This window comes from Haliaeetus albicilla, chromosome 11 (genome assembly GCF_947461875.1).
Source record: "Haliaeetus albicilla chromosome 11, bHalAlb1.1, whole genome shotgun sequence".
Taxonomy (NCBI): domain Eukaryota; kingdom Metazoa; phylum Chordata; class Aves; order Accipitriformes; family Accipitridae; genus Haliaeetus; species Haliaeetus albicilla.
The window spans coordinates 42,512,558-42,539,038 of NC_091493.1; the positions used below are offsets into that span (position 1 = coordinate 42,512,558).

General features: G+C 53.7%; 1 protein-coding gene across 1 annotated transcript in view; it reads right to left on the reverse strand.

Annotated features, from left to right (window-relative positions):
- SMARCA4 (SWI/SNF related BAF chromatin remodeling complex subunit ATPase 4) overlaps nucleotides 1–25,888 on the reverse strand; it is a 27,389-nt gene extending 1,501 nt beyond the window's left edge. Inside the window, exons 1-30 of the mRNA XM_069795714.1 lie at nucleotides 25,727–25,888; nucleotides 22,044–22,125; nucleotides 17,842–18,133; nucleotides 16,881–17,013; nucleotides 16,019–16,417; nucleotides 15,429–15,527; nucleotides 14,677–14,935; nucleotides 14,004–14,130; nucleotides 13,681–13,854; nucleotides 13,196–13,369; nucleotides 12,906–13,073; nucleotides 12,742–12,792; nucleotides 11,856–11,986; nucleotides 11,235–11,292; nucleotides 10,585–10,703; nucleotides 10,161–10,311; nucleotides 9,544–9,707; nucleotides 9,304–9,370; nucleotides 8,849–8,959; nucleotides 7,622–7,864; nucleotides 6,835–6,948; nucleotides 6,497–6,604; nucleotides 5,654–5,740; nucleotides 5,031–5,077; nucleotides 4,679–4,845; nucleotides 2,871–3,034; nucleotides 1,822–2,049; nucleotides 1,502–1,600; nucleotides 1,159–1,236; nucleotides 8–91 (exon numbers count right to left, since the gene is read on the reverse strand). Of these exons, the coding sequence (XP_069651815.1) occupies nucleotides 8–91; nucleotides 1,159–1,236; nucleotides 1,502–1,600; nucleotides 1,822–2,049; nucleotides 2,871–3,034; nucleotides 4,679–4,845; nucleotides 5,031–5,077; nucleotides 5,654–5,740; nucleotides 6,497–6,604; nucleotides 6,835–6,948; nucleotides 7,622–7,864; nucleotides 8,849–8,959; nucleotides 9,304–9,370; nucleotides 9,544–9,707; nucleotides 10,161–10,311; nucleotides 10,585–10,703; nucleotides 11,235–11,292; nucleotides 11,856–11,986; nucleotides 12,742–12,792; nucleotides 12,906–13,073; nucleotides 13,196–13,369; nucleotides 13,681–13,854; nucleotides 14,004–14,130; nucleotides 14,677–14,935; nucleotides 15,429–15,527; nucleotides 16,019–16,417; nucleotides 16,881–17,013; nucleotides 17,842–18,063 (4,026 nt within the window). The 5' untranslated portion in view covers nucleotides 18,064–18,133; nucleotides 22,044–22,125; nucleotides 25,727–25,888. The remainder of the gene's footprint in view (nucleotides 1–7; nucleotides 92–1,158; nucleotides 1,237–1,501; nucleotides 1,601–1,821; nucleotides 2,050–2,870; nucleotides 3,035–4,678; nucleotides 4,846–5,030; nucleotides 5,078–5,653; nucleotides 5,741–6,496; nucleotides 6,605–6,834; nucleotides 6,949–7,621; nucleotides 7,865–8,848; nucleotides 8,960–9,303; nucleotides 9,371–9,543; nucleotides 9,708–10,160; nucleotides 10,312–10,584; nucleotides 10,704–11,234; nucleotides 11,293–11,855; nucleotides 11,987–12,741; nucleotides 12,793–12,905; nucleotides 13,074–13,195; nucleotides 13,370–13,680; nucleotides 13,855–14,003; nucleotides 14,131–14,676; nucleotides 14,936–15,428; nucleotides 15,528–16,018; nucleotides 16,418–16,880; nucleotides 17,014–17,841; nucleotides 18,134–22,043; nucleotides 22,126–25,726) is intronic.
- Nucleotides 25,889–26,481: the final 593 nt, after the last annotated feature.

Consider the following 26,481-nt stretch of genomic DNA (forward strand, 5'->3'; position numbering starts at 1 on the left):
TGATCCAAGACGGCAGCTCATCCTCCTCCATCAGGCGCGGTTTGCGCTTGGGGTTTCGCGCCTCCTCCCGCCTGCGGTCCAGGTCCATGCGCTGGAAGAAGAGGGGTTTGCTGTGGGGCTGCCGGCAAAGCCACGGTGAAGGGTGGCCGCCATGTCCCTAACACCTCGGGGTGTCCTTGGAGGAGGCACAGGGTGCTGCAGAACGGGCACAGCCTCGAGATGGCTGGAGGATGGGGCTTGAGGATATCTGAGCTGGCACAGGGCTGTGGTGACAGCAGGGACGGGGGTACGCTGCCCTCTGACCGCCCAGCGTGCATGGCTGGAGGAACCACGCAAGGAGCTGGAGGCGTATCGGTAGCTACTGGCTCCTCACAGCTCAGTAGAAGCTGCGTAAAATAAACCCCGCAGGCCACAAATGGGGAGAAGCGTGGCACGCTCACCGGGAGGCAGAGCAGGGGCGGTGGGAGGTTGGATCTTGTTAAGCTGACCGCTCCACCGGGGCTGGGGAGCTCTCCTCTCTCCACCAGCCTTCTCTGGGCAAGTCTGCCGCTACCGAAGCCCCTTGGAGACTGCGGGCTGGCGTGTCGGGCACAGAAGTTACACATGCACCGGCAGAGCTGACAGGGCTGCGATTTTGGGGAGATGTGAGCTCTGGGTGAGAGACACCCGGCCTCGCACAAACACCCTGTCCTCATTCAGGGTTTGCCCAAACCAGTGCCATCCGCGAGACCTTGAACCTTCAAATGAGGCTCGGAGCTTGGCAGTCTCCTTTATGAGGAGCCTTTCCTCCATTTTAAATGCTCCTTGTCCCACTTCCAAGAGTTTTCTCAGGCCGGAGCTCTTTTGGGTGGGGAAACAGCTTTTTGCTGAGGGACAGGAGTCCTGGCACACGCCTCCCAGCCCCATCTCCTCCTTCCCACAACAGGAGCAGAGCCCGAGGCTCAGCCCCTCTCCTCCGGCTCCCCCCCGAGCTCATCCCTTACCAGAGCTGGGAGCGTCCTGACTTTGAGCCCCTGCTCTACTGTTTTGTTTTACCTGTTGAACGAGTCACGGCTTCGTTAAGCACTCTCAGCTGATTTCTGTTAGAGAGACCGTTTTAGCTGCTACTCGGAAGAACAGCGGGCACCACTCCTCCTCCGCAGCCTGTGCCATGCTCACCATGAAAAGGTCAAACTCCTCTTCGTGCCGCGCAATCATCTGGTTGACCGTTTCATCGTCGGGAACTTCATCTTCTTCCTGCAAGATTTTAAATCCCCGATTCAATGGCGAGAGAAGGTGGCGCGGCAGTTCGTCCGCTCGGAGCACAGCACCGAACATCGTTACCATCCGACGCTTGTTCGGTTGCCCGTGAAAGATGTGTTTTTGGGTGGCCTCAGTCCAGTTTCTAGCGGACAGGTTATCCACGGTGCAAAGATCACCGTCAGAGCTGGCACGTGCGTTGGCAGTCTCAGCAGCAAGGCCGAGGATTGAATGGGCGTGGAGACTGAACAACCCCTCTCACCTTTAGAGGTGGTTCCTCCAACTCAGCGTTCAGGCACAGGGTTGAGGCAGTGTGGGGGAAGCTTGCACTGCCACTGCCGCTGCCCGCGCTGTATCTGTTCTGTGGATAAATAGAGGACTTCAGTCTCCAGGGCTGTCAATCCGGCACCTTTCACCGACGCTAAAAATTCACTTCAAATAGAAACAAGTGTTCATGCTCCTTTTTCCTTCTAGCCCCCACGCCCTTGGCCTCGAGGACGCACAGAGCAGTGGAGCAAAGCCAGCCACACGTTCGCCATTCGCGCTCTGGAGTAGGAGGAAGCTGCCTGCGCTGCCCCTTACCTCGTCCTGCTCCTCGTGCTCCAAGATAGCCTGGAGGAAGGCTCTTCGCTCGTGGCTTGAGGACTTCTGGTCAAACATGCCGGCTTGGATAACCTTCTGATCAACATTCAGCTTGTATTTGGCAGCAGCAAGGATCTTCTCCTCCACGCTGTTGACGGTGCAGAGACGGAGAACGCGCACTTCGTTCTGCTGCCCGATGCGGTGCGCTCGGTCTTGCGCTTGCAGGTCCTGCCGGGGAAGGGCGCATCGTTTGCTGAGTGATTTACAGCCGGCTCCCGCCGAGATAAAACACGCTTTATCCTCTAAATCATGGGAGACGCAGGCCGCTCCCTGAATGCTCTCAGCAATCCCTGAGGACTATGGTACGCTTGCAGGGAATTCAGTTAACGGAAACCATTGGTACTGGTGGCTGCTCTCTCCTTAGGAGACGGAGCGTGCATGGGGAAGAAAACGACCATGCAGGCAATTGCAGCCAGAATTTGGGGATGGCTCTCTTGCCTCTCGCAGGCCGTCCGTCATCAGGAGCGTGCCTGCAGGTCTCTACCAGCACCGGGCTCGGAGGATGGCAGAGTTTCAACGCCTCGACTCATGCTGGGAGGAGGAAGGGCTCTCTGACCTCAGCTGCTGGCAGAAATAATCTTTAAAGGTTTACTGCCAGCGCAATGGTTCATTTAGCTGCACGAGACTCTCGGCTTGTCCTCCAGCCTGCCTCACCCGCCAGAACCAAGCCCCGCTCGCAGCCGGGAGGGCAAACGCCCAAGGTTCTTGCGCAAGACTACACTGCTGGCTCTCATCCTGGGGACACAGCTACGACACCGCAGCAGCGGATGGACAGAAACGGCAGCATTTGGGTGGCGGGTCTTCATCGTCAGGCTGGACTGCCAGCACCGGCTGCGCATCTCAGAAGTGCTAAGGCTCAAGAGCGAGCGCAGTGCTCTTCTAGGCATGCGAGAGAGATGGCGTGGATGGAGCCGTCTTCTCCATCCATTTTGCTCGCTTTTATTTGTTTGTTTGGTGTTTTTGTTTTGGTTTGTTTGTTTGTTTTTTACCTGGTGAGGGTTCCAGTCGCTGTCAAAGATAATCACAGTATCGGCAGACTGGAGGTTCAGACCCAGCCCGCCAGCCCGAGTGCTGAGCAAAAAAATGAAGTACTCGGAGCCTGGCTCATTGAAAGTCTTTAACAACATGCCCCGGTCTTCTGCTTTAGTGGTTCCTAAAAACAGAGAGGAAGGGTTACTCCTGCCCTGACAGTCACAAGATCTGGTGGGGCGGGAGGGTGAGGGGCTCTGCGGCATTCGGAGGGGGCTGCCCACCATCTGGAGGGAGCACGGGGGCTCAGAAGAGGCACTTGGGGTACCGAGGCCGTGGCGTCAGGGTGCTCGCAGGCACTGCAACGGCCGTCAGGAACGACCGGCTCCAGCGGGGAAGGGAGAGCCTGGTCGGGTGTGGGTGTGTGTCCTGTGAAAGGACGCCGTGGCAAGGTGGGTGCAGCCCAGCATGAGGCAGGGCGAGGGGAACGTGCGGCCGCTTTCAGTAGAAAGACCTGAGAGAAAGGGCAAGAGGGAGAGGAATGGCTAAAGCGGGCGGGTGCTGCTGGCCCGACTTGGCATCTGGGCTGTCCATGAGTGGATCAGAAGATCTCCCAGAGCTCGGGACAGTGGTACTAGGAACACGGCTGGTTTTAAGGCAGTGTTTGGTACATTTGAGGCTGGGGTCGTTATGGGAGGTTGGCAGCAGCAGGAGACCGAGCTCAGCGATACGTGAGGGTCTCTCCCAGCCCATCCTCCCCAAAACCATCCTCCTTCCGCTCTCATTAGAGAAATGCAGTTCCATAAACCACACAAAGGCTCTGCACAAGCCCAGGGGAGAGCTGGGGATGCTCTGGGGTGCGAGGTGAGCTCGCCCTACTTCGCAGGGAATCGTTAAGAGATGCTCACACTCACGCTAGTTGTGGTGTCTAACTGCCTTGTCTCTGACTGTGCTGTGGGGCCATGACTCTCCCCACTTGGTGCTGGGGAAGGGGCATGTGGGGCGAGTTACTGCTCAGCTATGAGCACAAAAGGCCGCACAGTAAGGTGCTGGCCACAAGCATGATGCCGCGCTAACACCCATCCCACACTGGAAGTTGTTAAATGTTGTGACTGAAGGAACAAACAGCTCTGAGAGACTGACTGGAAGGGAGAAACCTTGGTTTCAATACTGCTTCGGTCTCGTTCTGCACCTCACCTTCTCAGGATCTTAACGCTTCTCTCGACAGATCAATTCTTTAAGGAGTTAGCACCGCTCTTTGCTGGCAAAGAGGGTTTGGGTCTGCACAGACTTCAGCAGCCCCACAGCTTTGGGGGCATCTTTACAGGTATTCAGTGGTTTATTCCAACCGAAAATGGTGAATTGAATTTCCTTTTCTCCTACATTAGATTTGTGCACAAACTAAGCTGCACACCTGGAATCCAACTAATGAATTTATATTTACATTATTTTAATAATGTTATAGGCCAGCTGGCCCTTAACAGCATCCTTCAGTGTTTCAGAATTAATAGTAGATCGGCTGAATTTAAAAACGAAAACCGTAACTGAAGCAGCAGCCGATGATAATGTAGAAAGTCAAAGGCTGCACTTTATATCTTTCATCCTGCATACTGCAAGGTTTATTGCTATAATTTGCATCCTGCAAGCAGGGTTAATTGCTTTACAACGTGCTGTTTGCTGCAGACCTATTTCCCTTGCAAGAGATGCCTGGTCAGTGAACCCGGAGGAGCTTACCTCACTGCTCGGCCCCATGCGAGGGGTTTATCCTCACTGCAAGCCATAAGTAACAGAGGGGCAGCTGCTGTCCCCGCGCATCAGAGGCACTCACCGTCCAGCCTGAGGTATTTGAATCCGCGATAAGCAAAATAATCTTCCATGATGGTCATGAGGGAGGTCATCTGGCAGAAGAGCAGCACCTTGTGGTTGGTAGCTCGCAGTTTGGGGAGGATTCTGTCGAGGAGCTCAAATTTGCCTGAGGCACGGTACAAATCCAGTCTGTGAGGGAAGAGAAGAGGGAAATAAGGATTCGATGCTAAAAACACAGTGTCTGCCTTGCATAAGGATTACCAGCGCTCACTGTAGTAGTGCTACTGCATTTAACATGCACTGATAAACCACTTCACAAGGAAAAGCCACAAGTTATAACTCCACTTGTTATAACTCCAAAATACCCTACTTACCCTTGCACGATACCTCCTGTGAACCCCAAGTGCTCAGAAAAGGATTCCTGGGATCAGAAAGAGAAACGATGTTAGAAACTGTCCTTGCACACAAATAAATCCAGCAAAGTCCTGGAACTGCCCTAAAACAGAACTGGCCTTGGGGTCAGGCAGGGAGGACTGGTGACGGCAGAGGTGCCACTCCCAAAGTGCCTTGGGGAGCAGGCACAGGAACAGAGTGATTTTAAAATCTGCCTGGTGTCAGATGGCAATGCCCTGCTGCCGACGCAGAGAGTTTGTGCCCAAAAAGATCAGGCTGAAGGGATACACCCGTCTCGCTCTTTTTAGGTGATAGTGCTTCACCGAGCTCACTTGAACAGCTTTCAGACTGTTTTGGGCAGCAAGAAGGAGCATTTTGAAGGAAGCCCGATCGGCACAGTGCCGTGCTGAGGGCTGACGTTCAGCTGGCCAAGCAGCCAGGCCTGGCACTGAGGTGGTTAGTGGTCGGTCCGTGCCGCAGCCACAACAGCTGTTTGGTTTATCCCCGTTTGGTTTATCTCCATTTAGGAGGGGGACGGAACAGTTTTGTCACGTTTCCAGAGGGCGTGCAATCACCGTGCGTGCCAGCCCTGAGCCCACGTTACCTCTATATGCTGAAACATGTAGGGGTGGTTACAGATCTTCCGCAGCTGCATGATCGTGTTCATCAAGGTTTTTGTACCACCTTTACCCTGCACAAACGAGACAAGAAATTAGAAATCTGAATTTCAGTTTACTGATCGCAATAGCTATCCAGGTGGTTGTGAGGAATATTCTGGGCCTATTTAGCTGGGCATTTGCAGCCCTGAGGCTCCAGCGCTGGCCAGATCTAGCTGGAGATTTGTCTAGAGGCATTGGTCCCAGAGCAGGACTGCCTGGGTGGGCAGCCAAGCTCTCCCCAGTTAGCGAGGGGTGAAGTTTTTAATACAGACGTTAAAGTCACCTTGAGAATTCTAAGGAGCAAAGGCTGCTGAAAAGCCAGCTGCTTTGGGGGAGTGGAGCTGAAGAACATGGAATTTTTCACCTCCAGCTTTTAGTTCAGATCAAAGTGTCCTTTTTATCTTCTCTTCTAATTAATTGCCATTTGACTTTCCGATCACTTTCAAAAGGAAGTCAGCGGCCTCCGTGAGTTTCCTGGAAGTCGCAGGATTACACCCACCACAACCCTCAGGGCTCGTATGGACACATGAGGGGTTCGCGCTGGGCCAGGCTCAACCCACACCCCCCGAGGCAGCCCATCCACTCGAGTGGGGCGCTGGCCCACAGCTCTGACCCTGTCCCTCCAGGACTTCTTGCTTTGCTTTGCTTGTAAAGGGGTTTTTTGCTTTATCTGTTAATGTGGCAACTGAGGACAGCCACGGAACAGACACCCCCATTCCCGGAGGCGTTTCCAACCCCACTCTGACGGCAGAGGAATTCGCCAAAAGCAGGGACTTTGGTGGCCAGACCTTTTTGTCCTTCTCGGAGCCATCCGTGAGGAGCACCCCCTTGGCCTGCATGTGCCTGTAGAGGACCCTCTGCAGAGCAGACATGTCACACTTGATCACGTACTCCACCTGCAAGGACCGAGAGGTTAATTCCCAAGGCGATGCGAGCGAGCACCTCCAAAACCCCAAGATCCTTCTGGCGCCTGGCACAAACCCATCCACTTCTAAAGCCTGGGGGGACCACAAGTCCCTTGTTCTCAGATGAATCAAACCAGCCACCTCTTCCTGGAGCTGAATAAAGCTCCACACACACACCCTGAGATGGGGGGAAGAGCAGGGCAGTTCATCCCGGCTGTTACCTTTTCAGGCAGCTGCGCTTCTACTTCCTTCTTCAGCCTCCGCAGCAGGAAGGGGCGCAGCACTTTGTGCAAACGCCGAATGATCAGGATGGTTTCTTCTTCATTCAGGTCCACCTGCGTCACCAGGGAAAGGAACTGTTACACAAGGGAAGTTCCCTTCCTCAGCATCTGTCAATGCCGGCAAGATTCCCATGGTCAGGGTAATGCACAACGACGCATTGCTCTGCACGTGGCAGAACTGGGACACATGCAGAACTGGGACACTGAAAGTCTCTTTGATGTAATCATCGCAATCCGAGGTTTCTGCACTGATTTTTTTTTTTTTTTTTTTTTTTTTTTTAAGTTCAAGCTCACTTATCTTCCCCCGGCTGCCCGATAATCTGCTCTGCAAAACCTCAGCTGCTGCAATTCAACAGGAGTCGCTTCAAACAGCTCCAGAGCCATTAACAGCAGCACCAACAGCACCTTCACCATCTGAGAACTACGCTAGCAAGAGCCCAACTGGCTTTTCCCGCTGACACTAAGATACCTCAGGGTCAGGAGAACCGTTCACCTACCCTCATTTCCAGTACTCAATTAACGCTCTGTATTTTCCAGTCTTCCAGTAAAACCCAGCCCAAAGAAACTACATTTTACAGGACGGTGCTCTGCACCTCGCGAGTAGAAATTAAGAGATTTTTGCGAGCGTTTCCAAACACAAGCTACCTAAAACACCCAGTGGCCGATGACAGCCCTGACCCCCCAGCCCCACCAGTGGCATCAGCCACCACCCGGCTTCCTGCCGTACCTTTTCTCCCGTCATGGCAAAAGGAGCATTAAACCACTGCTCAAACGTGCTACAGCTCTTGAAGATGGTCGGCAGGAGGAAATTGAGCAGGGCCCACAGCTCGGGGAGCTTGTTCTGCAGCGGGGTTCCCGTCAGCAGCAAACGGCGCGGAGCCACGTAGTGCGTGTTGAGGACCTGGGTGAGCTTGCAGTGGTGGTTCTTCATTCTGTGGCCCTCGTCCACAATCATGTACTTCCAGCGGATCTGCAGGAAGGAGAAGGGGGGTATGAGCAAGGGATGGCGGCTCTCTGCACCGCAGCTATGACTGGAGAATCCCACCAACAGCCTTTGGTAGACCAGGCTTCCAGGAGAGATCCAAGCTAGCCGGGATTGTGGAAATCCACACTGACTTCTAAGCTGCTGCCGGGGAACTGGTCCCATCGGGCGCAATTTGTGTCTCTGGTTCAGAGACGGACACGGAAGGAGTGGGAAGAAAGGAAGGATGCTAATGCCAAATAGCTGACAGAGACTGATGCCAGCTTTGGGCAATGTCAGTATTTCTTGAGATTTTTGGCCATTAACAAATCAAATCGTGTTTAACTCTCCATAATACAAAGGGAAAAGAGAAGACTGTTCCCTTCGAAGCCTTGCTGAGGCTTCAACACATCTTACAATCTGGGCAGACCCCTGTCACTGAGGTAAGCAGCGCTGCAGAACTAATTCTGAGCGAGACTAAACCCCTTAAACCCAGGGTTTTGACTTGGCACATTGTCTGCGTGCTTTTTTGAAACGGCACAACCTTTCCAGCCCAAGGGAAGCCTCAACATTTGATTTTTACCGTGTGGCTGCTGGCTAAGTACAGAAAAACCCCTTCACCACTCAGCTAGGGCAGAAGGGCAACAATGATCTTGTAGGGGTTCTAATAAATATTCATTGTCCTATGAATCGCTTTACTAAAAGGGAAAAAATTATTTGCTGTATCACAGGATATGCAGCCAAAACCAACAAGAATGCTACATCAGTTCTGGCTGCTGAGGGTGAGCTGCAGCTCCTCGCCTCCTGCCACATGACGATGAGAGACCCCAGAGATAAAAATCTCACTTAAGACAGCAGGATTTTTCTGACAGGGACTGTCTCAGTGACATCTGTGCAGTGCTCACAAGTGCAGCGAGGACAGGCGATCCTCCTGCCACAGCCCAGATAACACTGAACAGGGAGCTGCTGTTGCCTGCTGCTGGCAGGACTCACCTTGGCCAGGATGTGCTTATCTTTGATGATATATTCATAAGTAGTGAGCAAGACGTTGAATTTCCCACTTCGGAGCTGAGGTACGAATGCCCGTCTTGCTGCTGGAGAGCCCTGGAGAAAGAATTTCAAACAGAAATGTTAAACCAGAATATGATTTCCAGGAGAAGAGAGATGGTGGGAGTAGTTATCAACACGGAACAATTGTTCCAGTTACAGAAAGACAGCAAGAACATTTGTGCAGACGGTAGCAGCTGGATCCCTTCTGCTGTTAAGGAATGAAAACCAAATGTGGATTTCATTGATTTAGCGCCAGAAAGCATCCCAGCTTCTTTGGGATAATGGAAATATTGTTTGACTGGAAGGAAGAAAAGGCAAACTGGCACCCAAGGAATCCTCACGAAACAAGTGGCCAAAGGAGTCTGGTAAGTGCATGCAAAAATAATGCTGGTACTTGCCTTGTATGAGACCTTCACCACAGAAGGAGCCCACTTGTCAAACTCATACGCCCAATTCGACAGAGTTCTGGAGAGGGAAAAAAAAAAAAAAAAAAAAAGAGAGAGAAATGGTAAAACTGGCCCTTGCACAATGGGGAATCACACCGCAGAGGCCTGGAGCTGGCACGGATGCCAGGCCAAGAAGCATTTTCTGTGCTGCACAGGGCTGGGAGGGGTGATGAATTCACGCACGGCACTTACGAGAGAGGTACTATAATGAGGAAGGGTCCGTTGATCCGTTTGTGCTCCATGAGGTATGTGATTAAAGCGATGGTCTGGATGGTTTTGCCCAGACCCATTTCATCTGCCAGGATGCCGTTCAGGTTGTTGTTGTACAAGGACACCAGCCACTCCAAACCTTTGATCTACAGGGAAAAGGGAGTGATCGAGGGATGAAAAAAAAAAAAAAAAAAAAAAATCAGACTGCAGACAGAGGAGTCGCACATCAGATGCGCTAACGACCTGCGCACCCCACCCCCCGTCTTATGCATTATGTAGATGAGCTCCCTATACACTATTAACGATCTCATTTTAATTATTTAAAGCCAGTCACAGGCATTAATGTATTCCTCTCCTCTCAGGGCCAAGGACACACACAGAGAGCCAGCGTTCTTTGTTTTAAGCAGTGAGCCAGCCTGGCTCATTATCTTGCAACAGACAGGCGCGCTGGCTCGGCCCTCAGCTCCCGTTTCTTGCTACCAGGAGCTTCTCGGCACAGCCCAAATCTCAGTGCCTCCCACCAAAACCTCCTGGCAGCGCTGCCAGAAACGGTGTGCCCACATACGGCAGGGCCGGCGCTCCCTTCCGCAGCCTCTCACCTGGTACTGCTTGAGGACTCCATTGACCATCAGCGTGGACTGCTTGTCCACCCTCTCGGTGACCGCATGGGCCACGGCATAGTACGACTGCAGGCCCCTTGCCAGAGCTTGAGACACCCCGTATTCATCATCAACGTCTTGCTTAGCATTTCTGGGGCGGGAGGCGAAAGGAAAGTAGAAATGGAGATAAGAAAGATGATCCCTTTGGAGAAAGCTCCTGGGGATCCCCGTCAGTCCCAGGGTCCCAATACGCGCCAAATTAGGTCTCATTTTGGAAAGACTGCTCTCAAAAACCGGGAGCAGAGCAAACACCGCCTGCCGAATTTCACTCCTTTGACACAAAGCATGCGAGGTTCACAAAAGCGACTTTGAAACAGAAGACAGCATGGCACACCACGAGAGTAGGTTAAGAGGCAGGGCTCACTCGATAATGTGTCTGGCATCCACTTCTGAGACATCGTCACTGTCTGGATCGGGGATCTTTTTCTTCTCCTCCACAGGCAGGGCAGGCTGTGCAGGTTGCGGTTGCTCCTCTTCCTCCTCCTGCCAAGAGACACAAAGCGCACCCTTCTGAGCACAAAGCCGCTTATTCTCCTTTATACAATGGAAACAGCAGCAAAACCTGCTCGGCCGCACTCAGGAGTGACCGAGCCTGTGGACAACAACGGTGTAGGACAGGCTCAGAAAACCCCAGGGAAAGCACTCGCTGCCCCAGGAGCTCGCAGACCTAGACTCTGCCTGCACAGGCACGTCTGCTAACAAAGACAGAGGCTACCAGAAGCACAGTCTCACGCTGTTTGCTTCTGGACATCCAAAGAGTTACAAGAGAAATATTCAGGAAGAAAACTGGGCAGCTAACGACTGGAGCTGGCCATCTCCCCCTGCCCCTCACATTCTTTACATGGGTTTTTGGGTTTATTCTAAATACACTTATTTGAGCTGACTGACATAGATCTGTGCTGGAAAAAGTAATTCTTGAGATGAGCTTAGTGCAGTACATATGGCTGTCTCCTATTCTCTCAAAAACACTTAAAATACAAAAGCGTAAGGGAGACTGGTGGTATTTCTCCTTACCTCCTCCTCCTCTTCTGACCCACTTTCTTCACTGTCAGATCTTGGAGCTACTTCATATCTAATTAAATACAAATATTAATATTTAATTGCAAATCTGCTACCAACAGCACTCTACGCGCAGCATGAGATCAGCACAGTTCTAGAAACCCTTGCATTAAAACTTGGATTTCATTATCAGTTTTTTGGTTTTTTTTTTAAATAATAAAATGCTTATTCGTTTATTTTTCCCTCACTTTGTTCAAGTTTTCACATGCGCTCTCGGGAAAGCATATGAGCCCAAGAGCCTGCGTCCGGGACCACCCACCAAGCCTCCTGCAAGCCTTTCCCACACCATTTTGGGAGGCTGATGAAATCTTTCCTTCCCGATCCACAGTCCTGCCGCTTCCAGCTCCCTGCGCTCCCCAAGGTTTGGGCCCAGGCCAAGCGCCTTCCTCCCCACTGATCCCGTTCCGAACATCAATCCCAGCCCCCCCCGAACAGCATTGCTACAGGCACAATCCCAGTGCACGGCCAGAGCTCCCCATTCCCCCTCGAGCTGCGGCGTGCCGCAGATCGGAGGCAAAGGTATTGGGAGGTTGGCCAGAGAAAATCTCCCATCGTTGCCCCCTTGCCGGGACTTACCCAGGGTTCATCTCCAGCCAGGCTTCCAGCTGCCCAGCCTTCGGGGCATCGGTGCCGGTGAGGATCTTGCCACTCTCCACGTGGATCACTTTGACAGGGAGGTCGCTCATTTGGCTTGTCTCGTCCAGCGGCTGAGGAATCAAAGTCAGGCTGCGGGTCAGTATTTTGATTTTTCTGCCTCGAAACAGAGCTTGGATTTACATCAACATCTACAGCTTCGAACAAACCCACCACAGGATCACCGCAACAACCGCTGGGAAGAACAAAATGGCTGACTGCTTGAAATATCACATCACCAGAGGACAGGCAAAGCTCAAAAGCTGTTGAGATTTAACATTTTGCTTTGAAAAATCGAAATGAAGAATCTTTGTGTTGGAAGGCATATTCAGATGCCAAACTTCATTCACACAGGAATAATTAATTTGAAATATCACTGAAAAGCTCTTCTGCTCGCAAGGGGTTTTGCAAAGTGCCGAGCACACAAAGTTCAACGCACAGGGTCAATCCTGGTATGTTGTCGGGGCCGCCTGCACGTGCAGAGTTATGGATCCCTCCTAGGCGACATGAATCCCAACCTGACCAACCTGCCCAAGCTCACATGGGGAGAGGAGAAAACCAAGCTCCCTGATGTCCTAAATAGTGAACCGCCCTCCCCTGTGGCAGGTCTAGAGCCTGAGAAAACTATTTGTGTCGAGGATGGGCAGAGAGATCTCTCCATCCTGGTGTAAGTTCTATTTTAGGAAGTCTCAATTTAGCCACCCACTGCATTAGATCTCATCATCGTAGTCAGCCTTGAAGTGGGGAGGATTGTAACTAGCCTTTTCAGCACGTGGCTGATGTTTCCTACCCTAGTTGGCACAGTGTGAAATAAGATTATTGGGCTTACTTCGCCATCTGGTCCGATCGCCGGAGTCTGCCCTTCCGCATTCTCTGCCTTCTGAAAGAGAAGGAAGATGGTTGTTAGCGACCCAGTGCCGAAGGAAACGACAAAAACAGCGCCTCCGCAAAGACGTTATTCCAGCTCCACGCTAGGCTTTGCTTTCAACTCACCTTCTTTTTCTTTTTCTTCTTCTTCTCCTTGGCCACCTGTGCGGCCTTGTGCTGCCGGACCAGCTCCGTCAGGTTGGCTACGTACTCGTCCGTCTGCTGCAGCAGGTAGGCCAAGCGCTTGTCCTTCTTCTGATCGATGAGCTTGCGGTACCCCTCCTCATCTTCAGCCTACGGAAAGGAGGATCGTTAACACCCTGCTAAGTGAGCTGAGCCCTCTGTGCCCACCCTGAACATGTAACAGCTCATCACGCGCACACGATACATCGCATGCACACATGCAAACCACTTACCATCAAACGGCGCATTCTCTCCTTCTCGATCCTCTCGTTTTCCTTCTTCTGCTCGCGCTCCGTGTTGGCGTGGTAAGTAGCCACCGCCTTGGTCAGCTTTTGAATTTTGCCTGTGACGGAGCGATGGTATTCCTTGAAATCTTTAGCATGCTGGAGAATGCTATTGAGGTATTCCTGCAAGGAAAAGGCACAGCAAACAGGCGGCGTCAGGACTCGTGCACTTAGGTGTTCTGCTAAGTTAATACATCTAAAGCCACAAGCTAAGCGAGATTGACTCCTCTCATATTTAACAGAGCAGAATATTGCAGTTGGAAGAGACCTACAATGATCACCTAGTCCAAATGACAATCACCTAGTCCAAAGAGGATCTTTCTCTAATCCCCTAAAAAAAGGGAATTCCCTAAAAAAGTTCAGCCCTGCCAGCTCCTGCTGCCCAACTCCTCTGGTGACCCTGAAAATGGCAAGTGCAGCACGTCACTGCTGACCTGGTGCTTCTGCCTGCGTTTCCTTTCTTGCTCAATCTTCTGCTGCTTCTCCAGCTTCTCGGTGATGCGAGCCTCACGCAGGGACTGCCGCTTGCTGCGCTTGTACGCCTTGGCGTTCAGGGCCGTTTCCAAGGCCGTGTCTCGCCTCATGCACACCACGACTTCCTGACGCAGCTTTTGGAGAGATTCAGATTAAAAAAAAAAAAGGGAATTAATTCCATGGGCGATGCTGCGAAGTATTACAATAGCGCGGGTTTCATGCCACCCACAGCTCCTACACACAGCGAGTTAATAAATCAGATTTCCTTTGACAGACAGCTTACCTGTCGCTGAAAATTAAGCAGCCTTAGTGCTTTAAGTTCAATGGTAGCTTTGGTTCTCAGGTCACCAGCCAGGGAGCCAGGAAGGTTTTCCAGCTCTTGGATTCTGTGAGCAATGCGAGCCTGCAGCCTGTAGAGGAAGGAGACGGGATTTCACAGCAGGCAGGTACCAGCACAACAAATTCACTTCCACTCCTCTCCTGATGAGAAGCTACCAAGTACAGCTCTGATTTGTGGAGGCCTTATGAGAGGCTCTTGGCAGCTGAGCGGCTGCTCAGCATCCTGTTTTTAACTCTGTTTTAATCAATTGGCACAGCAGAGATGCTCCCCCCCCAGTGGACAGGCACGCGCGGTCTCTAATAAAACATCAGCATGGTGACAGTGCCTGGAAAGCAGGAGGGATGAGATTTCGGAAGGTGCCTTGAGAAGCTCCAAGGAAAACGTACACCCACTCATCCCTCCAGATCTCTCCACATCGCACATTAAGAAGAGGTAAAACAGGATTAAGAAGAGGTAAAACAGGATTAAGAAGAGGTAAAACAGGATTAAGAAGAGGTAAAACAGGATGGGGAATCATTAAGGTATGCCTCAAGAGGACAAAAAGTACCAGTGGTGTGAGGAAGGTCAAGAGTGAGCCGCTCCGGACCCCGTAACCCAAGCATGGCATAGCCCCTACCTGTACTCCCTCTCCTGCAGGATTTCCACCGGGTCAAGTCCTCTGGGTTTCTGGATGGGCGTGATCCGGTTCTGCTTCTGGTGGAGCTGCACCATGGGGGCCGGCTGGGCCGGCTGCCCAGGAGACTGCGTCTGGGGCGGCATCACGGGCGACGCTGCGGGAGGCACCGCCGGGGGGGCTGGCGAGGGCCGGCCAGTGGGCTGGGGAGGAATCAGTTTCTGAGGTGTGCTAGTGGGGGCTGCAGCATTTGCCATTGGTCCTGTGGAAAAACAAACCAGAGCGCTGTCAAGAAAGCTGTGAGGAAAAATACCAAGTTGCCCCCCTGTGTAAAGGGAAGCAGTTCTGTGTATACAGAGCCTGGCTTTGGCACAGTTCGCTGGCTTCCCTCCGACCTGAAGCCACCGCCTCTCTGCCGCACCGTAAATTTAGCAGCAAATAAACCCAACGGCCTCCCTCCCCAGACGAAGCCATTAAACTCTGAACGGCTGGCTGAGAGAGCACACACGGAACTTCATAAAGCTCGAGCGGAAGAACGAGCTGATTATGGCAGCCCTTCAGAGAGCTCATTCACCGCTTACAGGAATTTAACCAGGAATCTCCAAGCTCCTTCCACCCCAGCGGCATAGAGCACCGGTGGTGGGCTTTCCCCCTGCCCTGGCACATCACTTTGTTAACCACCAGCCCCTAATGGGCTCACGGTTCCATGTCACAGTTTAAGGCAATTTTGCTGTCAATGAGCCCCCAGGTCTCACCTTCCGGCCAGGGCTTGGGGGGGCCGCCGGGGGGTTGCCCAGGCATTCCTGGGGGAACTCCTGAGGGTCCGGGAGGGGGCATGTTAGGCCCTCCTATACCTGCAGAAGGGCCAAAAAAAGAGACAGAAAGAGGGAAGAAAAAAAAAAAAGGAAGAGAAAACCACATTAAGATGTTGATCTTTGTGTGTGTTTACCAGGAGCAAAGTTTATCCTCCCGCTTAGGAGAGCCTTAGCGGCACGTATGTCTTTTTGCAAGCACATAACCCCCCAGGCGTGCCCCCCCTGCCCATCAGAGATGGCACCGGAGGGATGAATCAGCCCTCCTAAACCCCAAACTGCCTGGAGGAGTCTCTGCCTCCCTGCTTCGACAGCAGCCGGGTGGGATGAATATGAAGTCCCAGTCCCCAGAAAGCTAACGGCCACGAATCGGATGGGCTGCAAGAGGTGCAAATGGAAAACCCAAACTGGGGGACACCAGGGCAGTGGAGAGGGTCAAACTGTGCCAAACGGGGGTAAAACACCCTCTGGCCAGCAAAACACCCCAGTGCCGCCAGGAGCAAAGCCAATCCCTCCCCAGGGGCAGCGCTCACCGTGAGGTCTGTTATAGTTTGGAGGTGTCGGTCCTGGTCCAGGCCCTTGCACTGGTCCTTGCACTGGTCCTGTCCCGGACACGGAGGGCGGAGGTAGTGTCGGCATTTGCTGCTGCATTCCAGGCATGGGTCGCTTCCCCTGCACTGCCATCTGAAGGTGGTCGGGGAGGGGCTGGCCTCTGGCCAGCATCTTGTAGGCCATGATCTGAGCTCTCAGCTGGTGCAGCTGGTTCTGGTTAAAAGGGGTCGGGCCCCGGTTCTGCTGCCCCAGAGCTTGGGGATCAGTGCCATCCAAGGGGACTCCTCCAGGGCCCGAGGACATCTGAGGGCCAGAGGACGGACCGTTAGCCGGAACCGGACTCGAGGCGTGCTCGGAGCCGCCAAGTGGAGAAGGGTAACCTGGAGGGAGAGAGCCAGTTAGACGACAGCGAGGTGCTCGCAGCGATGGGGATGGAAAGACCGAGTTAAAAGAAAAAGAAGAACTACAGAAAACTCCTCCCCAGTGAAGCCTGCACCTGCTTTAAACCTGAAAACCCTGGGAGTGCTACATCCTTCCCAAAATGAAGGATTTAAAGCAAGCCAAGTTCCTGGATGGGAGCGGCTGTGTGGGAACAGGGCGCTTGGCGTACAACGCCACACCGATCTTGGCACAGAGGAGACCGGGACGCGAGGAGGGACAGATGGTCCTTCTCCCAGTTTGACCTTTCCATGCACTTCTTTGCTCGTTTTCATGACTATCCTAACAGACACCAGATATAAATAGAAGAGTGAAGCAAAGAGCCACAAATGCTCTGGGAGCTCCAGACTGATCCACAGACCCATCCCCATGAAAATAAGACTCATTTTTCTTAAAGAAACCAACCTTGAGAGTGTTGATCCATTGGGCTCGGAGGAGGACCCATCCCCGCGTGCCCGCCAGGCCGCATTCCCATCCCTTTCATCTGGCTGTAGCGAGGATCGTCAGTTATTCCCTTCTCATGCATGGAGTCCATGGGCTGCAGGAGAAAAGCAACACCCCAAAATCAAAGACTTGGTTACACTGTTCCCAGAGACAGAGGAAAGCCGAGGACAGGGAGCTGCACTGCATGATGCTGGCTGTGCGGAGGCAAGACACGCTCCAAAGGCAGTAAGGATTCGCTGCTCGCAGCGTGCGTGTCCAGATGTTGCCAACAACCTCCTCAAAACGAAAACCTATTTGCTGGCAAAATACCGTAGACCACAGCGAACCACCCACATTAAGTGGTGGGGAGGGGAATAAGCATAAGGGGATGTTAAAAGAAACCTGAAATTGCTTAAATGCTGTGGCTGTGTGGTTTTTCCCCAGGTCTTTCAGCTGATGATGCTGAAGATGACTGAACAAGCTATAGATCGAAAGAACTGAGAAAAAGGGGATTTAGATGATGAAATAAAACAAAAAATCCCCAACGCTTTGGTGGTAGAAATGGAAAGGGAGAAGGGAGGCTTGTTTTCCCTGAGCTCCAAATTCCCAACGACAGAAACCTTCATTAGGTGTTTCACTCTCCTTCCTTATTTAGGAATTAAACTCCTCAGCCCCCACTCGCAATCTAGAAGCAAGCTGAAGAGACAGGTACAATACCCTGGTATTTGTGGTAAGCAAATCGCATAAACTCAGCTCTAAACGGTTCATTTCTCAGGCTTTCTGCCTCAAGGGAAATACGATGCGTGAGCATCCAAAAAAATAAATGAACAGGAAAACTAAGCCACTTAAACCATTTTTTCCATGTTCTACTGAAGCGGCAGGTATTTTTTCAGTGCTGCCAGATGGCAGTGCCCAGCGGCAGCCTCCAAAATCCCCCCCTCACCTTGTGCATCTGATGCATGTTGTCCTGAGCGTAGCCCCCTGGCCCCTGAGGCGGCAGCGGGTGTCCTGCCGAGGGCGGTCCGGGGCTGGGTCCCATCATACTGTGTGCGGAACCGGGAGAGGGTCCCGGGCTGGGTCCCAACATGGCACCCGGGGACGGGCCCGGACCCGGAGAGGGCCCTGGGCGAGGTGTTCCTCCCATCGGAGGATCCGGAGTCGACATCTTCACAGCAGGAGCCGGGAAGGGGGTCCTGTCGCCAGAGAGCTTGTCTCAGCTGGAGCTGCCGCGGCTCCTGGAAGAGCCCCCGAACCGGGCACAGAAAAGGGAAACGAGGATTAGGTACAGGCAGCTGCCCACACACGCTCGCACAGGGCATGTCGCCCAGAGCAAAGCCCTTGCTAATGAACCGAGAGCACGTCAGCGACCCTGGCCTTGCGGGCTTTACAAAGCCGGCAGCATTAGGAACAAGAAGCCGACTTCCAAATCCATCTTCCTCGCAGCACGAGCACTGAATATTCCCGGGATTTGGGCAGGAGCAAACAGCATGTTGTTATCCGGTCCACACAGAAAGCGTTTGATCAGCTGAAGGGGTTTTATACCAGTTCTGGGAGTGATTTTTTTTCCACTAACATTGAAATCGATTTGAAGTCACCTCGCACTCGCTTCAACTTCCGGCAAACCTAACTCCAGAGATGTGGGTTAAGCCAAAATATCCTGCTGGGAGTGGGCAGGGAAGCATCGAAATCCAGCACCTAAATGGCCCAGAGAGTCATTCAAGTTAAATGGGCAACTTGTGTGGAAAAGCATCGCTGTTACACAAGAAACTAGAATTTCTGGTTAATTCAGATGTGGCATAAAAGAACTATTTAAAAAGATTGGACACCCATCCCAATTTGAGGTTTGGAAACATATTTGCAGTTACAGCAAACAGGCTGGGGACGCAGAGAGGCCCAAATCCATCCTCTGGTCCCAAAGCAGGACCAATTCCACCCAAACCGCTATTCTGACTGTGGGAACTCTCACTTCTGCAATTGCAAGTATAATGCAAACTAAGAAAAGAAAATGAGAGTGGACGTATCTGCCTGGTGAGTGACATCAGATTTAATTTATTTCCCCTTTAACGTGAGGTTTGATGAAAGATGTAACGGGAGGTATTTTTGCCTCGAGGGATTTGCTTGGGGACCAGATCTCGTTTTGATCAATAATTATGACTGACGTCACTTTTGCAGGCTGGGAGCCGTTATGGGCAGCGAGGGTGAACGTGGACTGTGAGACGAGTGGGTCCTGGCTGAGCCGAGGGTTGTGGTGAAGGGGTGTACGTCTGGCTGGGGCTAGTCCTGTTCAGTATCTCTATCAATGACCTGGAGGCAGGAGTTAATGCACCGGTTTGCTGCCGATACTAAACTGGGAGGCGTTGTCGACTCTCTGGAGGGACGAAAGGCTGTGCAGAGAGATTTGGACAGATTAGAGCATTGGGTGATCGTCAACGGCATGAAAATTAACAAAAGCAAATGCCGGATTCTGTGCCTGGGACGAAGTAAGGCCAGGCAGAGGTATAGATTGGGAGAGGAGCCTCATTTGGGCGATGCCCTCCATGACATTAACTTTTAAAGGTCAGCCCTGAGCAGTCAGGGAGCTGGACGGGATGATCCTCACAGGTCCCTTCCAGCTGAACTACTCTACTTGCAACGAGGGCTTGGAAATCACAGAAACAGAAATTATTTTGACTTCAAAACACAGTGAGAAGTGGAAGTGTGGGGTTGGTTTTGGTTTTTTTAGGACTGCAGATGGTTGCAATGAACACAACGCCCGGTTAACGTAGGAGAACAGCTATTGCCCTCGGCTCTGACCACGTATCTCTGCACAGAGCCCACCAGGATGAGCTGCAGGGACAGGAATCTGCAGCATCACCCCATTTTCACCTAAAAACGCAGCTGCACTGCAGCTTCTGCGGGATATAAAATCCCCATTCGCTGCCTGAGCCAGATTAAAAGATTTGGTTGCTGGCGAGGCAGACTATAGAAGTTAAACTTGATGTAAAATAAGGATGTGGTGTTACCACGTCCAAAGCTGGTGGCTTTCAGAGCGGTGAGGCCAGGGAGAAACACACGTGCGTGCCACCAGCATCTGCTCAGGCTGTGCCAGAGCAGGTAAATGCTTGCAGCCACCTGGGAAGGCAAATCCACGTCTGGGTTTCACGCTCTGATGCATATTGCAGCTGCAAGAGCGAAGAGGAACCTAACTGGAGGATCCGAACGCAGCAGCATGGCCGGGAGGACAATGCAGGGCCGAAAACACGGCTGGCAGAGGTGGCTCTCTGGCACGTGTGTTGGGCAAACAGAGCTGCCCTCCGTCCCAGAGTTAAATCTGCAGAAATCCTGGGCTTGGAGGGAAAGAAACTCATGAGGCTTGTTGCGCTTTTCATCTGCGGTCAGAGGACGACAGAAGGGTGAAACACTCCTTTTTTAAGGCCAGGCAATATTACAGCTCCTCCAATATTCATCTTGAGCGCTTCCTCCTTTTTTACATCTTCACTGGAAACAACACAGTACAAATTAGAGACATTTCTCAAGAACTAAATGAATTTTAAGAGGTGACCGGAGATACTTCTGGGCTGTGCAGGATATCCAGAACAACCCTAATTAACATGCTCCCCTCTGCACTCAGGATGAAGCCTAATGAGCGCAGGGTAGACGATCCCTCGTCAAGCCGCTAACCCTCCCTTCCGAACCTCTGCCAGCCAGGAGCCAGGGCTGGGTGGCATTTCATCCCGATTTGTTCTGGCAATTTGTGGTTGTGGGTGTTTATTTTTCATTTTCCTCCCATGTTGTTGGTAAACACGATGGAGCCAAGCGCTTCCCACAAACACAGTGTTGAAGGGAACGATCATGCCTCAGACCACAGGAGCTCTCAGATTCACACTTGTCCCACAGCCAGGGGAATTCAGGAGCTTGTGTTTTCACACAAAAAGGTGCAAAGTGGCTGTTAAAAAGCAGAACACGCCTAAAATCTTCCCCTTGTCCTAAATCTGTTCGGCTCTGTAGCAGTGCCAAACCCATAGATTTAATAATCTTAAGGATCTGTGGGCTGTGAAAAGGGTAGGCGGCCTCCAAAGTTCACGCTCATTTCCTGCTGGAAAATCCAGACTTGAGCAAAACGGCGGCGATTCCCAGGACACGGAGCAGCCATTGGGGAGGGAAGCTTCCCAAAATATCGACACAGGGCATCCCACGCTCACGCGAGAGGCAGGAAACATCTTCGGAGGCGAACGGAAGCACCCTTCATCTATTAAAATGTCTTTTGGGTGCTCGTGAAAAGCCGTACACTCGCCTCCGCTCTGGGGATGCCTTTTCCTCAGGCGATCCCGCTCCTGAAGTGGCTTTCAAAGGAAGCAGGCACATCTCTTGTCTTTTAAAGAAAACGTTACGGCTCTCCAGGCTTTAAATTTCCCAATTTAAAAGAAAAGGATATTCAATACTTACATCACTCGCCGGCACTTCTTGAATCATTTGATCGCTGCCTTGCTAGCCTCAGAAGGGGAAGAGTGACAGGACCTCGAGTCACCATCGCGCTGATGGTTTCAGCGTTCACAGGCACGAAAGGTAAAGGGAACAGAAACGCGACAGGCGGCCGTTTTCACTCATTTTCGCCATTCCGAGTGCATCGCTCTGCCACACAGCTGTGCCAGTGCCAGGTACCGTGAAAATTCAGCTTTTACAGCTGCAGAGCCTCTTGTCTCCAGGCTGAGGGGCCAGCCCGCCCGCAGGCACCCGCAACAGAAGGCAGGGATTTATCCCCGAGTTAAGTCCTTCCAGCCTCAGAGGAAAACAAAGGCCGCAGGAGCCGTTTCCCTCTCCTCTTGCCACAGCTAACGAGGAAGCGAGGACTAACGAAGCATTTCAGAGAGGAACGGAGGGACACTACCCGCCTACCAACAGGCGACTCAGCCCTGTGCGAGCAAGGCTTTTTGAGGAGAAAAACAAAATAAACAGTGTACTTCAAGGAACGTTACAGAAGTATGAAGTACTTTTTCATTAGGCTGACCCAGGCCTGGGCCAGCACCAGCATTGCCTCTCCACTGCAGCAATTTTATTCTTATTTCTAAGAAAAAACCATCTGACCCCCTACCACCACCCACGGGGACGTCTCTGACCAGCGCTGGGTGCTCCTGAGGCGAGGAAACCCGAAATCCAGGCACCTACCTATGGGCATGGAGGTCTCCGACACCTCACAGCGCAGTGCCGGCGTGGGGCGGTCTTGGGATGACGAGCTTTTAACGCAATGCTGCAGGGAGGGAAAAATAGCAATTAATCGGCACCCGTTGTTATCCAACGCCTGGCTGTGCTGCACGGCAGGAGGAGAAGGGCGCTCCTCTCCATTTCACTTAGTCTCGGAGGAGAGGCGTGTTAGCAAGCATTAACCATGCGCACTACTTGTCAGCCTGTTAAAGATGTAAAGTTAAAGATGCACAACCAATTTGATGTTTTTTTTTGGAAATGTGCTTACTTACAGGTAAGTTAACGCCTGTAAGAAGGTGCAGGAGAGAGGAACAGGGCACTGCTTCCCCTCCTGCCTCGTCTGCACCTCCTCCGAGGTTAAAAACCCACAGAGGGAGAAGCCATCCATCCTGCGAGTGGCTGCTGGTGGCACGTGCCGGCGAGGCCACCGGCACGTAGAAGACACCATGCCATGCAGCAATAGACATCCCCTCCCCGTGGTGAGCCCTGGACCTCCCCAGGGGGGATTTTGGGAGTGGAAAGGGGTGAGGGCACAGCACGGTGCCACACAGGCACAGTGACAGCCCGGTGATGGCAGCCACAACCGCACCATGAACACACAACAATCAATTAAAGAATTAAAACTAATAACCTGCGCATTCGCTAAGGCAACAGAGATTTCACACGCTCCTGCGCAAAAATACATCTCGCTCCTTTCCACGACTGTAATTTGATTATTTTTCTTTTTAAAAAAGAAACCTAGATCACAGGCTAGGAATTGTTATAAGTCCTTGACTGCAGGAAGAAAAAAAGCCTTCCTTAATTAATTAGAGTCATTTGTCAGGGGTGACTCCCTTGGTTTGCCTATTTGCGAGGCCTTTCAGTGCGTTTTTGTAACGTATAGAGCCAGGAGAGACAGCTGGGTGAAAAATAAGTTGCTTCTCTGAAAACCCAGTTTATTTTGTTTGCAAGCTCAGTGCCGGTCAGTTAAAATTGTCCCCGAGAGCTCGGGGTCGGCTCAGCCCCGAGTTTTCTTGTCTCAGGAGAAAAGGTTACACGATTTTGAAGCTTTTCTAAACTTTTAGTGTTGAAACAAGCCCAGAAGCTCAACCTGTGCGGGGGGTAAAAACAAAACGGGCTGTTCATTTCTTCGTTATCTCAGTGCAGCTCATGAATTTTAAACGGCAGCTGCATGAATCCCTTAATTACTACCACCCCTCCCCGCCTCCTTCAGACTCTGATCTTCGAAGGAGGAAAATAGAAATTATTCTAACAGGAGAAATTAGCAGCAGAGTCTCTGGGCTTGCTCGCCCATCTTCCCTCCCATCCCAAGGGCAGGTGGGTCGGCAGAGCCGGAGCGGCACCGGACCGGGGCAAAATTGCCCACCAATCCGGGGAAAAAAAAAACCAACAGGGAAAACCCCTCCAAACCTGTATAAAACCTCTGTCACCCCCCCACCTCGCCGGGGAATGCTAAAAATCATGCCTTGCTGGTGCAGGAAAAGACCACGTTTCATTTCACTTCAAAAGATCTGAACAGCACACGAAAATAATTTTAGGGTTATTTTTCCCCCAGATCAGGAGCTTATTTATAAAAATAATTACCAAAGGCTTGATGTTTCTCAGCAGCCCAACGCCGCAGGGATCTCCCCGCAGGATGATGCTCATGCCCGGCTTTAATGCATCGGGAACCCGCAGCGCCGGAAAAAGGGACGTCTTGGTGACTGCGCCCCCAAAATCCCGCCCTGTGCTGGCCAGAACCCCCAGAAGCAACCCCGAGGGACCCCCGACAGCCCTGAGGAACCCCCCAACAGCACCAATGGCGACGCCACCTCAAAACAAAAGACTGCGACGCTGAGGGCTGCGCCGCCAACAAAGGGGAGGCAGATTCACCCCCTGAAATGGAAGACAATGGCCGAGACACCCCCCCCCCCCCAATCTGTTGTGGGGGCACCGGCACACGCTCCTCGTCCCTGTAAATGAACGGGCATCAGGCTCATTGGGCTTTGTGCGGCACCAGGAGATTTCTGCGGGGCTTCTCGCTAACAAGCATCGTGATAAAAAACAAAACTCCCCTCTGCGACATCCCCCTCCCAGGATGGGGCCCTCGCTGCACCCCATTCTCACCGGTGACAGTGGCTGTGCCAGATCCCCCCGATCCCCCCACACCGAGGGCAGCCTTTGTGCTGGGAAGGTGATGGATTCCCAGAGGGACAGAGGCTGGGGCAGCTCCTGGAGGAGCCAGGGCGAGGGGAGCCCATCCTCGGGCGCATGGGTACTGTGACTCCCTGCCCTGTGCCACCACCCCCCAAAAAGGGGGGGGGGGGGGGAATCAATTAATTTTAGGGATGGGGAGACAAGAAGGGATGGGAGAGATGGGATGGAGGGAGGCTGATCCCAGCAACTCAGAAATGAGGCGAGGCCCCCACAGCCTGAGGAAGAGGATGCTGAGACCCAGAGAGCACCCCAAAACCAGCTGTGGGGTGGCAGGGGGTGTGACAGTGACAGCAGCTGGGGAGGGTCCTGGTTTGGGAGGAGAAGGGCAAGCACCCTGGGAGAAGGGTGGTTTAATGGGGAGGGGGGACTGTGTCCTCCAGAAGGACAAACAAAGCCCCAACGGGGGGAATCGCTCGGGGAGGATGAGGAGGATGGGGCTGGGGGGGGGGGGGGGGGGGAGGTGGAATGCCCCTGTGGGGGGGTACATTGCCCCCCTGAGAGGGGGGAGGAGGGTGTAAAAGAAGGGGTGACGCAGATCCTGCACGGGCAGAAGGGCTGGGGGCACTGGACACCCAGCAGGCAGGGGCGGGGTGGAAGGCTGGATTTAGGGGGAGGGTGCCCCCCTTTTGAAGGGGAACACCGAAGGAGGCTAGGGAGCAGCCTGGGGTTGGGGGACACACTGCGGTGTCCCCGACCCCCTGCAGCAAAGGCAGGGTGGGGGACAAGGGGGGGGGACGGGGACCCCCGCAATGGGGAGATGGGGGTGTCTGGAAGAAGGAGGCTGGAAAGGGGGGTGCCAATGGCGGGGGGGGCACTGAGGGGTTGCTGCAGGGGGGAGACTGAGGTGGATAAATGAAGGGGTGAAAGGGAGGAGGATGCTGGGGGGGGTGGGGATGAAGAGGAGGGATGATGAGGGGGCTGAAAAGGGACACTGAAGGGGGAGCGATGATGGGGGAGCTGAAAAAGGGGATGAATGCTACGTGGGGGCTGAAAAGGGGGTCTAAAAGAGGAAATGAATACTGGGGGGGCTGAAAAGGTGGGGGGGAGATGCTGAGGGGGTTGAATAGTAGGGGATGTTGGGGGGGCGAAAAGAGGGAGCGAAAGAGAAGGGGGATACGGGGGGGACTGAAAAAGGGGGTGGCGGTTGGGGCGGGGGGGGAGAGGGGGATGCTGTGGGGGGTCGCAGGGGGGAGGGCACAAGGTCGGGCTGATGATGATGGCCGATGGGGTGGGGGGGAGGAGAAGACGCGAAGCCCCCCCCCCCCCCCCGAACAATGGCCAGCGCGGCCGCAGCAGCAGCGCTCCGCCGAGCTCCCGTGACCCTCCCGGGCCGCCGTACCCCCCCTCAGCGACCGCCGGCCCCCCCTGCCCCTTCCCGCCCCTCCCCGCCGGCCCCATTCAGCCGGGCTCCGGCCTCAGCCGCCCTCGAGAGGCCCCTACCGGTCCCTTACCGCGCTGACCGCCGGAGGAACCGCTCGCAGGGTCCATCCCCGCCCGGCGGCCCCGTCTCACCGGGCGCGGGGGGGAACAAAGGAGCCGCCGCCGCCGCCGCCGCCGCCTGAGGGAGCGACGGAGACGCGCGCTCCCGCCACAGGCAGCCAGCGCGCGTGCGCGCCGCCTCAGCGCTCCCTCCCTCTCGCGCGCGCGCCCCGCCCCCTGCCGACCAATAGGCACGGCGTTCTCCGCCGGCGCGGCCAATGAGAGTAAAGGGGGGGGGGAGAGCGCGCGCGCTACCCCCGCCCCCTTCGCCTCGCAGCAGCCAATGCGAGCGTGGCGAGCCCGCCACCTGGTGGTTGGGTAGGGGGGGGGAGGCAGAGGGCGTGCGCTTTGACCAATAGGAAGAGGTGAGGTGCAGCCGGCGGGAGGAGGAGGAGGAGGGGGAAGGCTCGCCCCACCCTCTCGCCGCGCGGCAGCCAATGGGAGGCGTCCTCGGGTTCTTTCCCCCCGCCTCCCCTCCCCTCTCCCCCCTCCCTTCCGCTCCTTCGCCCCCTGTCTCTCTCCCGCTCTTGCCAACCAATCAGCGCGGCGCGATCGGCCTGGCGCGGGCTCGCTCCCCGCCGCAGCCAATGGGGGGAAGCGGGAGAGGGGCGCGCGGGGGCGGGGAGCGAGGCGCGTGCCTCGTGCCGGCCGCTCGCGGAAGGAGGGCGGCGAGCGCGCGCGGGCGCGCCAGCGGCGCGTGCTCTCCTCTCCACCACCACCCCCCCCT